This window comes from Abrus precatorius, unplaced genomic scaffold, assembly GCF_003935025.1.
Source record: "Abrus precatorius isolate BTA unplaced genomic scaffold, Abrus_2018 Scaffold8, whole genome shotgun sequence".
Lineage (NCBI taxonomy): Eukaryota > Viridiplantae > Streptophyta > Magnoliopsida > Fabales > Fabaceae > Abrus > Abrus precatorius.
The window spans coordinates 6,348,189-6,362,909 of NW_020874428.1; the positions used below are offsets into that span (position 1 = coordinate 6,348,189).

General features: G+C 28.2%; 1 protein-coding gene across 1 annotated transcript; it reads left to right on the forward strand.

Annotated features, from left to right (window-relative positions):
* The first annotated feature begins 9,506 nt into the window (after positions 1–9,506).
* Positions 9,507–14,128, forward strand: LOC113847569 (probable disease resistance protein At4g33300). Its single transcript, XM_027476757.1, has 5 exons — positions 9,507–10,317; positions 11,277–11,671; positions 12,258–12,613; positions 12,855–13,060; positions 13,221–14,128. The coding sequence occupies exons 1-5, from the start codon at positions 9,636–9,638 to the stop codon at positions 14,045–14,047; spliced, it is 2,466 nt and encodes an 821-aa protein (XP_027332558.1). The 5' UTR covers positions 9,507–9,635; the 3' UTR covers positions 14,048–14,128.
* Positions 14,129–14,721: the final 593 nt, after the last annotated feature.

The window sequence follows — 14,721 nt, forward strand, 5'->3', positions numbered from 1 at the left end:
ATGATACTAATAAAAAAAATATAAAAGAAATTTAATAATTAATGTATTTTAAATCTCTCATTTATTTTTTATAATAAAGACTAAAAAAAATATTTTATTTTGTTTCTTGTAAGAAGACGGCATAATTTTTTCTCGCTTCAATATTCCTTGGTGAAATCAACTTCCCATATAGCAACTACACTGTAAAACTTCCTATATAGCAACACTGTAAAAATGAGTGCCTGAATTTTGAGTAAATGGCAATTCGAGGAGTGTCAGCAACTTCATGCTCGAATGACATTTATAAAAGAAAAACGTCAAATGCAAGCGAAAGATATACTTAAAGAACGTTGGTTAATATATCCCATCGCCATTTTAATGAGAATCTAAACTAGCCTGTTAAAAAGCTATTATTTATCTTCCTTTAGAACTGTTGAACAAAAAAGATGCTCCTTTGAGACTGCTCCAAACAAGGTAATATTCGTCTTTGTTTATGTTTATTCCATTATTCTTGGCTTGTCAATTTAGGACTTGCTTGGCCGTATTGGTGGTGATGGAGGTGTGCGTTTGTCTTGGTGTTATCCTCTCGAAATTCGATTGATAACTAATGAAAATTCCACGTCATGGTTGCATATAATCAGTGCATCTTTCTTTGGCGATGTTTCTACTAAGTTTGTATTGCTTTTGTTATGTTGGAAAGTTTTGGAAGCGTGCAGTGAAGCGATTCTTATTAAAGTGATCTGAAAAGTGTTTCTTTCAATTCTTGGCACGTTGAATACAAGTTTTCACATTTGTTGATGTTCCTTTGGACGGAGACAAAATGTGAACCTACTTAATTCCCTGGCAAAGTCGTTATACACTTTTTTACTTTGTAACCAAAAAGTAAAAAAAAAAAAAAAAAAAAGTCGCTAACTCTTTAAATACTACGGCATAAGGGCAAGTTTTATGCATTGACCAGAAAAAAAAATAAAGGGTAAGTTTTATGCTATCACAAACAACCCCATGAAAACATTTAAAAGTTAGTGCTGTGGTGGTCCAGTGGAGACTATAAGGGGAGGATTCACTCCAGCGGTCCAATTTTAAATTTGTGCACAATTGTAGGGTAGTCTCAAGAGTCAAGGCTTTGAAAGCATTTTGTTTATCCATAGATCGCTTTTAATTGGGTTTTCTTTTCTTTTTACATCACTCATTTTTCTTTTTTCTAATCAAAACATGCCCCTTTTTCGAAAACAAAAGTCTAGATTGGATTAATTATTTTCAGAAATTAAATTCCCGATGATGATTACTTGGAAGGCTATTGTGGAAATCACAATGGATGCCATGATCCTTTGAAATTGTTTTTTTTTAGTGCAAAGGAAGCTCACACTAGGGTTTACAAAGCGAAATACGAGAGGGGTTAAAAGAATGAGAAAGGGACGAAGACATTGCAAGAAATTGAACTTACACTACTCACAAATTTTGTTTAATAATTTAACTGAGTTGAGTCGATGGGACATACTCAATTTGAACTTTGGAGAGAACATTTATTTGAAAATTTTGGCTTTGGATCCTCTCTATACATTTTTTTCAGTCTTCCATGACCAAGATCTAAGCCATTAATTAATTTTATAGATAGATAGATAGATAGATATCAACTCACGGTCTAATTTTTGAATGGAGAAAGGATGGAAAGAAAATGAATGGAGAGAATCCATACACATGGTTTTTTGGTTTTAGTGTTACTAGAAAACGGTATATGGTAATTTTGACTTCTACATAATCTTCCTCTATCACTTTATATTTTCTAAAATATTATGCTTTTACGATGTAAGGAAGGCACCCATGTCAGGAAATTTTATAATAAAATATTTTTTGTAAAATAAAATCATTCTAAACCCTTAATTTGAAGTAAGAGAAAAGAGATGTTTGAATATAATATGTTATATCATTCATGCTTTATTTTGTGTTAAATTGTCCAAATAAAAAACTCTTGTCATTCAATTTCATTCAAATATGACATGGCCTAGCCACCTCTTTCTTTTGTTTTAATACTCGTGATTTGTTTAGATAAAATAAAATAAAATAACTAAAATATGAATAGTGATGTGTTTTTTGTTTTATTAAAAAAGAAGAAAACAATGCTCATATAAAATACATGCTCAAGTATATTATTAAAGTTGCAGCTACATAATTCAAGTATATATGGTGTGAAATATATGTTTCTGCTCTCTTTATTTTGATCAGTATATTGTGGGTCTCCACAGATGGAAATTGAAACCCTCATCTTTTGTATTATTGTCATCAACTAAGGTTACAAAATCTTCTAAGAATTGAATTATTTCAAGTAGAGACGAAGACCATTAAGGTCAAGTTCTACACTTCTCATCATTTTCTTTTTGACCCCACACTTTTCCCAGATTAGTACACACTAAGGAATAAATCATCATTTTTAATTTCTAATTTTATTAGATTTTATAAATTTATATTTAATTTCATAACACGTTTATTTTAGTCTTTAATTTATTAAAATATATTTTATATATTCGCTATAATTAACTAACATTAATGGCATCAAACAAAAATACTTATTTAATACACTAAATTTTAATCGGATGCACAAGTGACATGTCCACTTTTAAAAATGTATATTGTTAAATTTTTCATTTAAATTCATTTCTTCTCACAAAAATTTTAAAATTCTTACCTTCTCCCTCATTTGTCTTAATCTCCATTGACACTCGTTATCTAATTTTTAATATTTAATTAATTATTAACATATTAAGTTGATATTTAATGTATACATTAATATTTTTATTAAATTGAAGCTTTTATTATGATAAAGAGGAAACTAAAAAATTTATTAAAAAAATAAAATTAAAATAATAATTTACTCTTAGGTATATTCCATTATCAACAATCATACATGCATCCAATGTTTCTAGGTTGGCTGGGGTATAGTGGTCATTGCAGTCGTCAACGGGTCTCTTTTCGCGTTGACGATGTATCTCTTTATCAAAAGAAAAATATTAACAACGTATTATTTTTAATTTACTATTTGATAAACTTTTTATAACTAATTGATTTTAAAAAATTAAAATAATTTTTAAAGAAAAATAATTTATAAAATTAGTGTTTTAACTTTTAAAAATTAATTAATCATAAAAAAATATACTGAAATAAATAATGACCATTCAATGGCGATTATGCTTTTATTTATCGATTAAATAATAAGTTAAACAAGTCCGTTTAACATATCATTGTAGAATGACATCCTGTGTTGATTGGTGGTTGGAATGCACTCACTTCGTTTTATTCAATAATCTCATTTCACCACACTAAGTGGAACTTTACCTACCAAAATTTGATGTGTTTTTTGATTGATGGAAATTTGAAGGCCATATAATTAATAATTATTAGTAACGAGCATGTAGGGATCGAACATATCAACAAAATGACTTTAGTAGCTATCAACTAGTTTTCGAAATTAGTTTAAAATGATACCCTCATAAAATTCTCATGCTAATTAAATGTTAGATTAATGATTGATCTTAACATTTTTGTCGTATTTAAGAATCACCTTCACATGATATAATTAGTTTAAAGTCACGTAAACATGGATGAATCAGAAAGTTCAAGAGAGAAGTCGAAAATAAAAACTTCGAAGTATGTGTTATTATATGTTTTAACGTATGCAAAAGATATTTTTGGTTAATTATTAAAAGATAATTTATTTTAAGATATACATCAGTAAAATAAATATAATTTTTTCTCATAATTAATATATATATATATATATATATATATATATCTAAAGAATTTAATTATTTATTAATTATGTTGATCTTACAAATATACATAATTATGCAATATTAACTTCGGTCATTGTAATTGAGTTTAAACGTTAAAATAAAAAAATATTATAAAATGTATTTATCATATTTTTATAATTTTAATATGATAAATGTATTTTTTTAATTATTAATTTTAAGTGTTTAAACTAATATGAACAAAATCTTAATTATAATGCTAAATTATATAGTTATGAAATTTTTATTTCAAAAATCTAGATATGAATAACTGTTATCAAATAATTTGAGAAGGAGATGAAGACCAACCCTTGTCTTGCCTTAAATCCGTCCTTGCACATAAGTAGTGAACTTGGGGGAAAAAATTATAAAAATGATCTTTTATATAACTTAATGATAAAATTGTATTTGAGTAATTTTTTTAAACATGATAAGCCAGTACACTAGAGAAAATTTAGTTAAACGGTAATTCATTATTTATTAAAAAATGATTAATGACAAAAATCATAGATAAACATTCGAAAAAATCAAAGATGAAAAAAAATACAAAAATTTAAAACAAAACTCATCATTATATTTATAAGAATTAATATTGTATTTAAGTCTAAAATTATATATACTTCAGATATAAAAAGTATACATTTATTTTTAAATTAACTTTAATAAATGATAAAAATTTACTTATTCTACGAAAATGTATTGTGAAATTTACTTTATTAGTATACTTTTTTATGAATATTGAGTTTTAAAAATTTACATTAAAGTTTCGTTAATACTTCATAAAGTAACATAATTTTAATAAATACTATATTCTAAAAGATATGTAAATGTTAGTTATAAAATCATATATCAGTTCAACACTAAAAATTCTCTTTCTCAGGTAAATTACTTTACTGTGAAGAACATTTTCAAGAATAGGTAAATGTTAGTAAGAAAGCTCTAAATATTTCTCAGGTAAATGTTAGTAAGAAAGCTCTAAATATTTTTCATTTGTTTTACACAAATGACTTAATCCTTAAAGCTAAGACATCTAAGGATCAAGTTCAAATTATTTAAAGTCTTGTAGTTGTTTTGTGATGCTTCTAGTCATCATATTAATAAGGAAAAACTTCTATATTATTTTCTGCAAATACTAATCTAAGTAAAAAAATTATTCTAAGTCGGTAGTTAAAAATTGGTTAATATGATAATTTAGATTTTTATTTGGAAACTCCGATTTTTAGTAAGAAATCTAAGAAAGAATTATATTCTAATATAGTAGATAAAATCATAAAAAAAAATTAAGTTGAAAGATCAATTTTATTTCCTTTGCTAGTAGAATCAAATTTGTTCAAGCTAGCATAATGAGTATTTCAAATTATATAATACAATTTCACTTACTTTTGCTAGGAATTTGTGAGGAGATAAACAAAATTTTTTAACAATTTTATTTGGAATTCTACCTCTTTTAATAAGAAATGTTATTTAATTTCATGGAATAATATTTGTCAGCCTAAATCTTTGAGGAGGATTTGAATTCAAGAATATTCATTAAAATAACTTAGCCTAATGATAAAACTGGGTTGATCAATAATCCTAATAATTTTTAAGTAATGTGTTATTAGCTAAATATAATTTTAATATTGATAATTATTCTATTATTCTTCACTTTAGGTGAAGGTATTGTTAACTAAATAGGTCTTGGTTAATTAGGAATGATTTAAAAACTAAATTTTGGAGTAATTTTTGGATTATAAGAATTCACAATTTAGCTAACCTTCCTAGTTCAATGATTACTGAACCATATTTAAATCTTCCTATAGATTGTTTTATTTTAAATAATGAATCAGATTAGTAAAAAATTACTCTTTTTATTTCTTGATAATCTCATGATCTAATTAGTAAGTTAATTCTACCTCAATTGTTTGTTAATCCTGATGTAGCTAGTTGGTACTTTTTAATGAATGGAAGTTTCTCTTTAAAATCAGTTTAGTCTCATCTTTCATTATGTTTTGTTGCCTACTTTTGATTATATCTTATTTTATTTAATTTGGAAATGGCATGGTCTCCTAAAATAAATCTTTTGCTTTGAAAGTTGGCCAATGAAAAATTACTAACAAATAAAATAAAAAGAGAATTTCATATTTTAATTTTTGTATTGAATATCTCAAAACTGATATGTATATTCTTAGATATTGTTACTTTGTTTCTAATACATGGAATATGTTAATTTCTAATATTAATTTGTGTTAATATTTTAGCCTTCGACATCTCTAGATGGTTATTTTTTAATTTGAGTAAGAAAAGTTTAAATGACTTTGATAACTACAATATTTTGCTTGGTGTTGCGATCTCGCTTTTATTGTTAAATGGAAAGAATTAAGTTTGTAATAAGCATGCAATAAATTTGAAGTTTATATATATATAGGGGAAGGATCTTCTCATACTAGTATAAGTCTAAAAACTCTTATATTCTATTTGAATTTTTCTTTCAACTTATATCTCACGGTCAATGAAGTAATAAATTATAAATGTAAGTTAAATGAAAGACTCAGATCAAGTATAAAAATTTTTAGATTTACACTAGTGTGAAAAGATTATACTTCATATATATATATATATATATATATATATATATATATATATATATATATATATATAGCATGACTACGTGAATAACATAAATTCTTATGAAGAGTCTATTTGTGGGGAGATTTGATTAGAGATAACCAAGAAGGTTTTCAAGCTAGTTTTACTTAAAAATTTGAGAGAAGATCAAATGTTGTTTTATAAACTTTTTGTCCTTTTGACATATCTTAGACTAATTAGAAATATTAATTTAGAAAAGATTTTGGTTGAAATAGATTCTAAGCTGGTCGTCTAATTGGTTAATTCACATATACCCTTCTTGGACGCATGTTATATCTTATAGCTAAAGAGATTATAAATTTAAAATTCAATCTTAAAAAATAGTTAGCTTATATCACATATAGAGAAGTTAATCATTCTACTAATTTTTTAGCTAATTAAATTTATTAAATGTCCAATAATAATCTTCTATTAAATTCTTCCTCTTCTTACTTTATCTTGTTTCTTAAAAATGATGCTTTGTAAATTTTTCTTAGGATGATTAGTTCTATTTATTGTTTTTGAGACAAGTTTAGTCTCGTTGATAATAAAAAAAAATTCTTAAATTTAAATATATGAAAAATAAAATATTAAATGATTCTGCAAGAGACAATGTGATTTCACCATTATTAAAGTCATTTTAAGTCGACTTTGCTTCTTTTTTCTGGTTCTAAAGAAGTTGATTATAATCGACTTGTATAGTAAAAAAAGAAATCAATTAGAATTGACTTTAATTTTATCTTAGAGACAAGTTTAATCGACTTTTTTAATTATTTATTTGCATCGTCCAATGTGAGAATGGAGAAAGTGAGAGTGAAGAAGAGTGGAAATTGCGAACGATTGGAGCTAAAGAAGATGGATGATGATTTATATCGGCTTAATTTTGTTGATTATAGTACAAGTAAGTTGTCAATACAAGTGGTTTAATTTTTAAATATATTTAATTAAATTATATTTAATTATTTCTATATTTAATTTAATATGTCATTAATTTTGTAATTGTATGTTTAGAAATATGTGTAAATATTAATTATTATATTGTAAATTAAATTTAATTATTTGTTATATATTTTTAGTTATTATGATAATTAGTTTCATATTGTAATAATTTAAAAATTATAATAAATTAAATTTTAATTTTTTTAAATTGATTTTGTGATGTAGTTAATTTAAGTTTAATTTTGTTGTAATGTTTAAATTTAAATTTCATGTTTATATGAAGAAAAATGTAATCAATAATTTAGTGCAATCTTTATTTATTTTATGTTTAGTTTGGAGCATTGTATATATTATTTTGTTATTATACAGGATCCTCAAATTTTAAAAGTAGGCGATATAATATAATGGTCGCTTCAAATAAAGGAATGGAATCACAGAGTAATTTTTGACATGTTGTCCAGATGATCTCAATATTTGATTATGATAGCCCACTCATAAATGCACTTGTAGAACATTGGAAGCCTGAGTTACACACATTCCATTTTACACATGAAGAATATACGATCTCTTCTTGGAGGATATTGTGTTTCAACTAGGCTTACGTGTGGATAGATTGGAGCATGAAAAAATTTTATGATCAAAATATATGGGCATTGTATGGAGATTTACTTAGAGCAATTTTTAATAAAATAAACATAAAATAATTTTCTGTAAATCTACATTGGTTCACATATACATTTGGAGCATTACCTCATAATGTTGATGGGTAAACTATACCTAAGTATATATAATGGTTCTATTTATTGGAGTATTTTTCTTAGATAAATCAAAATTTGGGTTCATATGAAGTGACTGCCTCTCATCATTTTCATCATCTTGTTGTCCCACAATAAAATTAAAATCTCCAACTAAACTACCTTGTGTCATTTCCTATACATTTTGTGATAATAGCTTTTTAATTTGTTTAATAATGTGTTCAAAATTTGGAGAATCTACCTCATCATGCGAATTGTGCACGTTATGGCGGGACACCTCAACTAATGAGATTGGACTTGATAGAGAAGGTGATGGATGCGCTGAACCTCCAAAGCTAAAATGATCACAATGTAGTTTGATAAATTGTTTTATTATACAAGTTTCGACAAATAAATTAAAATAACTAAACATATAATCAATGTGTTCATTTTTCTTAAGTTGTCACATTTTATATTGGATACCATTTGACCCAATATTAACTGTCATCCTATAGAATTTTTTTAAACTTATGTACTGTTTTCTTCATATTTAATCTAAAATTTGGCTTTCAAATTATAGAAAGTAATTGATGGGCAGACATTCAACAAAGCTTGATTGTCATTTTAAAATATTTCTCTTTTTACTGTGTTTATAATCTCATAATTATGATATATAAGTACTTGAATGTAACTATTTGTCATCTTATTACAATTTTCATATTCAATTCATAAATAATCGTACAAAATTAAGAGTTGTATATGTCTATTTACAGTGAAAGAACAAATTTATTTATATTTTAATAAATAAAAATTTATTAAAATTGATTTATGTTTTAAACAAAAATTTATTAAAATTAATTTCAATAAAAAAATTACATGTATAAAAGTCGATTAAAGTCGACTCTTTTATAAAAGGGATGAAAATTTTAAATAAAATTTTATTATAATCAACTTTTGTATAATTGTAAATCAAAAAAGTAAAGGAGAATCAATTTAAATAGACACAAATTTTAAAAGGATAGAAAGTTGATGTAAATGAACATTTATTTAAACTCTATGCAAAATTTTAAAAAAAATCGATCAAAATTAACTTCTAATACGACAAAATAAGGACATATATATATATATAAATAAATTCATTTACGTCATATGAAATTTAAATTCTTTTAGTTATATAACAACTTTAAAGGACTAATAATAAAATATTATAATATTTTATAACTTCTAAATAAAAATTAAAGAGATGAATTTTTTGCTAAGGATGCATGGCCGCGGAAGATCACTTGAAGCTATGATTCTGGTCTTCAACAAACTTGGCACGTGTCAACTGTTAAAGGTAATAAATCCTTCTCGAGACTGGGAGAGTGACAGTCACTCACTCAAGCTACAAGGGCATTATAGTCCATTCACAAACACAGTTCATCGGCGGAATACTAATGCTGAAAGCTACACTCTGAAAACTACAGTTGAAGAAAAACTTATGTGTTTTTTATACCCTTAATCATCGCTGTATTACTAAATTTTCCCCGAGAAATAACAATGAAATAGCGCCAGAGAAAAACAATAGAAGAAGAGTGAGTGGCGGCACAGAATGGCCTTCAACGACTTCTTCGCCGGCGAGATAGCGACGGAGCTTCTCAAAATGCTAATAAACATCTCTCGCAAGTCCCTGCTATGCAGAACAAGCGCCGATCAACTCATCACGCACATCCACGACCTTCTTCCCACCATCGAAGAAATCAAATACTCCGGCGTGGAGCTTCCGGCGCACCGGCAGTCGCAGCTGGACCGTCTCTCGGAGATTCTCCGTTCCGGCGTGGACCTCTCCCACAAGGTTCTCTCCTCAAGTCGCTGGAACGTTTACAGGAACCTTCAACTGGCGAAGAAGATGGAGAAGTTAGAGAAGAAGGTGTCGCGGTTCTTGTTGGGCCCGATGCAGGCCCACATACTGGCGGACGTGCACCACACGCGCTTTGACATGGGTGAGAGGTTTGACCGAGTTGAGAACTCGTGTCGAAGGTTGGAACAGTACTTTGGGGCGATGAAGATTGGGGTGGGTGGCGGAGGGTGGGTGGAGGAGGCCGTGAGGAGCGTGCAGGAAGAAGCTGAGGGTAGTTTCGGTAATTTTGGTGTGGGTTTGGAGTACGGAAAGAATGTGGTTAAGGAGATGATTGTTGAGAGACATGACCTTTGGGTTTTCGGGATTTTGGGGATTGGTGGGTCTGGCAAGACCACTCTTGCTAGAGAGCTCTGCAGAGATCATCACGTTCGATGTATGTTCTTTCATCATCTTCACTTTTACGCCTTAATTGTTCTACTACCTTGCTTTTTAATCAAATCATATATTTCAATCAAGTTTTTACACCAAATTTTAATTACATTCAATAGTTTAAAATTAATTCTATTCCACTATAAATTACACATACACTTGCTATCTCTTTGTACAATGTGTGAAACAACCAAGTCTGACTGAAGTTTGATTTTTTTTTTTCTCCTTTAATAAGAAGGTTTTTTTAATGTGCTTGATGAAGCATGTTAATAAAATTTAAATATACTGTATTAAATGTATTAATCTTTTTAAAAAATATATTATTGATTATTTTTCATAATTTTGAGATGAAAAACATTTTATTTTAAATAAAAAATTTATTTTTTACTTTTTAACATATATCATTAGATACATTTAAAAAAACTGTTGATAAAATTCTGATTTTTTAATATTTGTTAAAAATAATAAAATATGACAAAATTTGATATATAAATAATATTAAATATTATATTTTTAATAAAAATTACTTATTATTATTTTTTTACCTTAGATACACGTTAGAAAAATCTATTTGGAACATGATTTTCAGTCTTAGAAATGGGACAACGGGATTTCCCAATTTAACTAAACAGGCTTATAATAACCAATGATTAACATGTTCTTTCTTCTTAAGCATGATGTCAGAGTTAAAGTAATGCATTGTAAAAAAAATTCATAAAAAGAATTAACTTCGTTATATCGTGAATATTTCAAGCTCAAAAAAATAAAACGTAGAAGACAGCAAAAGAAAATCGGCGAGTAACTTCGGATTGTTGTCTATGTGATGGAATCAGTAGTTCTCAGAAAAAAAAAGTTATTTTGTGAAATATTTATTGAAAAAATAAGTGAGTATTTTTTAGCAAATAAGCTTGTTGTTTAATGGTTTGATTATTGTTTTCTAAAAAATAGTTTAATTGGATGCAGGTTATTTCAGGGAGAGAATCTTGTTTCTGACAGTGTCGCAGTCTCCGAATGTGGAGCAGTTGAGGACAAAGATTTGGGGGTACATTATGGGGAACGAAACGTTGAATGGGAATTATGTGGTACCTCAGTGGATGCCGCAATTGGAAAGCAGAAACGAAAGTCGAACGCTGATTGTTTTGGATGATGTTTGGTCACTCTCAGTGTTAGAGCAGCTTGTGTGTAGAATACCTGGTTGCAAGTTCCTTGTTGTTTCCAGATTCAAGTTCCCAACCATTTTAACTGCTTCTTATGAAGTTGAATTGCTCAGTGATGAGGATGCCCTCTCTTTGTTCTGTCACCATGCTTTTGGACACAAATCAATCCCTTTAGGTGCTAATGAGAATCTCGTCAAACAGGTAATGGTTTCAAGTTCTGAAATTTCTCTAACTTGCATGTCTTTTAAAAGAAAAAAAAAAAGAGTTAAAGTTCAAAATTGATTAATATTTTTAAAAAAACATATGTTACTTTTTTGTGAATGGGAAGATTTATAGGTGTAAGAGAATACAATATTTTCTTTTCTAAAATAGAGTATCATACTATATTATACTTGTTTTAGTGTTTTTTATTAGACTCTTTTGAAATCTTTAGATGATCTTTAATATCAGGTTTTTGATAAAACATTAAAAATATTTATTATTCTGTTGCATCATAAACTTAAATATTTTTAAGTTCTTAAACAATAATATAATATTAGAATTTTATAATGATATATTAATTACTTCTAATAATTTATTTTTAATCTGTTATTTAATTAAACGAGTCTTACAAATCGGATTAGAAGGAATATATGAACTTCACTAAAAAAATGGTTTTTGTACAAAAAAATATTTAAAATACTTTAATAAGAAAAAAGATAAAATGTAATAAAATTTTAGTGGTTGAAATAACATAATTGCTTTTGTAATACTAACTTTGTTGTTTCTTGCATCCAATGGCAAATAGGTTGTGACTGAGTGTGGAAGGCTCCCGTTGGCTCTTAAGGTGATTGGAGCTTCTTTGCGAGATCAGACTGAAATGTTTTGGATGAGTGTTAAAAACAGGCTATCTCAAGGCCAAAGTATTGGTGAATCCCACGAAATTAATCTGATTGAAAGAATGGGAATCAGTATCAATTACCTGCCAGAAAAGATCAAGGAGTGCTTCTTGGACCTGTGTTCATTTCCTGAGGATAAAAAAATTCCTCTTGATGTTCTCATCAATATGTGGGTTGAAATCCATGATATTCCTGAAACAGAAGCTTTTGCCATTGTTGTTGAGCTCTCCAACAAAAATCTTCTCACCTTAATGAAAGAGGCACGGTATGCAAATTCAAAAACCATATTTTTAACTTGTTTTATCTGCTAAATTTCTTGTAATACCAGTTACAATAAGCAATATCATTAGGCACTAGTAGTAAATAATGTTGAGTTCTCAATGTTGAGTACCTCTTGACTTTATTTTATAACTTAAAATAACATTATGAAATAAATTAAACTCTCGTACCAGTTGCAATGAGCAATAGCATTATTCTAAAATCCCTTCTATGCTTTTATCTACTAGTGCTGGAGGCATGTATAGCAGTTGCTTTGAAATCTCTGTAACTCAACATGATGTACTGAGAGACTTAGCCCTTAATTTGAGCAACCGCGGGAGCATCAATGAACGCCAGCGATTAGTGATGCCAAAACGAGAGAATGGACTCCCTAAAGAGTGGTTGAGGTACAAGCACAGAACATTTGAGGCTCAGATTGTTTCAATTCACACAGGTATATGCCAATCCATCTCTAAAATGAATGTCCTTTATTTTTATTTTATCCTTGTTCTTTGTGCGTTATATGATTCATGTAACTAACCTTGCTTAATGAGATACGACTTAGTTATCAATGTTCTTTACTTTTAATCTATGTGATGAATTTTACATTGCAGGTGACATGAAAGAAGTGGATTGGTGTAGTCTAGAATTTCCTAAGGCGGAAGTGCTTATAATTAATTTCACATCCACTGAATACTTCTTACCTCCCTTCATTGACAGAATGCCAAATTTGAGGGCATTGATAATAATAAACTATAGTGCAACATATGCTTGCCTTCACAATGTTTCAATTTTTAAGAATTTGTCCAATTTAAGGAGCCTCTGGCTCGAAAAAGTTTTCACCCCCAAGTTATCAGGCATTGTTTTGGAAAACTTGGGAAAGTTTTCTATTGTCCTATGCAAGATTAACAACAGCTTGGAAGGGAAAGAAGCAAATTTGGCCCAAGTATTCCCCAACCTCTCTGAGCTCACTTTTGATCACTGTGATGATCTAACTCACTTGCCCTCAAGCATTTGTGGAATAAAGTCCCTCCAAAACTTGAGTCTCACAAACTGCCACAATTTGACTCAATTGCCTGTTGAATTAGGAAAACTAAGGTCCCTAGAGATCCTTCGTTTATATGCTTGTCCTGATCTCAAAACACTTCCTCCTAGCATATGTGACATGATAAGATTGAAGTACATTGACATTTCTCAATGTGTTAACTTGACATGCTTCCCTGAAGAGATTGGTAAACTAGTAAGCTTGGAGAAGATTGACATGAGAGAATGCTCAATGATTAGGAATATACCAAAGTCTGCATTGTCATTGCAATCTCTACGGCTTGTAATTTGTGATGAGGAAGTATCTGGGATTTGGAAAGATGTTGAGATGGCCAAGCCAAATTTGCATATTCAGGTATCAGAGCAGTACTTTGATCTAGATTGGCTTAGAGAGTGATTCATGTGTCCACATTCTGGGATGTTTTATTTCCCATTTCGTTGTAAATAATTGTTTTGAAATGGAAAATTATCTTTCTCCAAGAGCTAATATCATGTGATAGTGAAAATCGTGGCATAATTTTCGCTAGTTTGAAGTAACCTTACTTTGTTATTTCAAGTGCCTCGTCACTCTCATGTTCCTATAATCAATCCTAGAAGTCGATGATAAATCCAATCTATCCAAATATACTTTTCTATTTCTTTTTCTTTCTTTTTTTTACGTTTTTTAATATAAAAATATATGTTTTGAAATCTAAAACTAAACAAACTTAAAATTCTTAAACTTAATTATATTTTTTATCTTCCGTCGTCTAATTATTGCAAAAATAAAATTCAATGGTAGCATGATACTTGACTTAACATCATACCAAACCTACGGGTTACTTATTCTATTTAAATTCGCAAGTCAAACATATTAAAGCTATTAATGAATTCCTTGAGATGTCTGATTCAATAAAGTATCATGTCATTATGTGGATGATCGTGTCACTAATTTCATGTAGTAAAGAGATAATAAACTGAGAGAGACTTATTCTTTTAATTAAAAAATGAAGGATTTTATTCATAGAAAAAATTTAAAAAATTAACTACGATAATAATATGAACACAAAAGTAGTTAGAAGATAATATACA

What these genes read in the sequence shown, in the direction of transcription:
- LOC113847569 (XM_027476757.1), top strand. Translation starts at nt 9,636, where the DNA reads ATGGCCTTCAACGACTTCTTCGCCGGCGAGATAGCGACGGAGCTTCTC. An exon ending in CAGAGATCATCACGTTCGAT is followed by an intron (nt 10,318 to 11,276) that starts GTATGTTCTTTC and finishes AATTGGATGCAG; the next exon opens with GTTATTTCAGGGAGAGAATC. An exon ending in ATGAGAATCTCGTCAAACAG is followed by an intron (nt 11,672 to 12,257) that starts GTAATGGTTTCA and finishes AATGGCAAATAG; the next exon opens with GTTGTGACTGAGTGTGGAAG.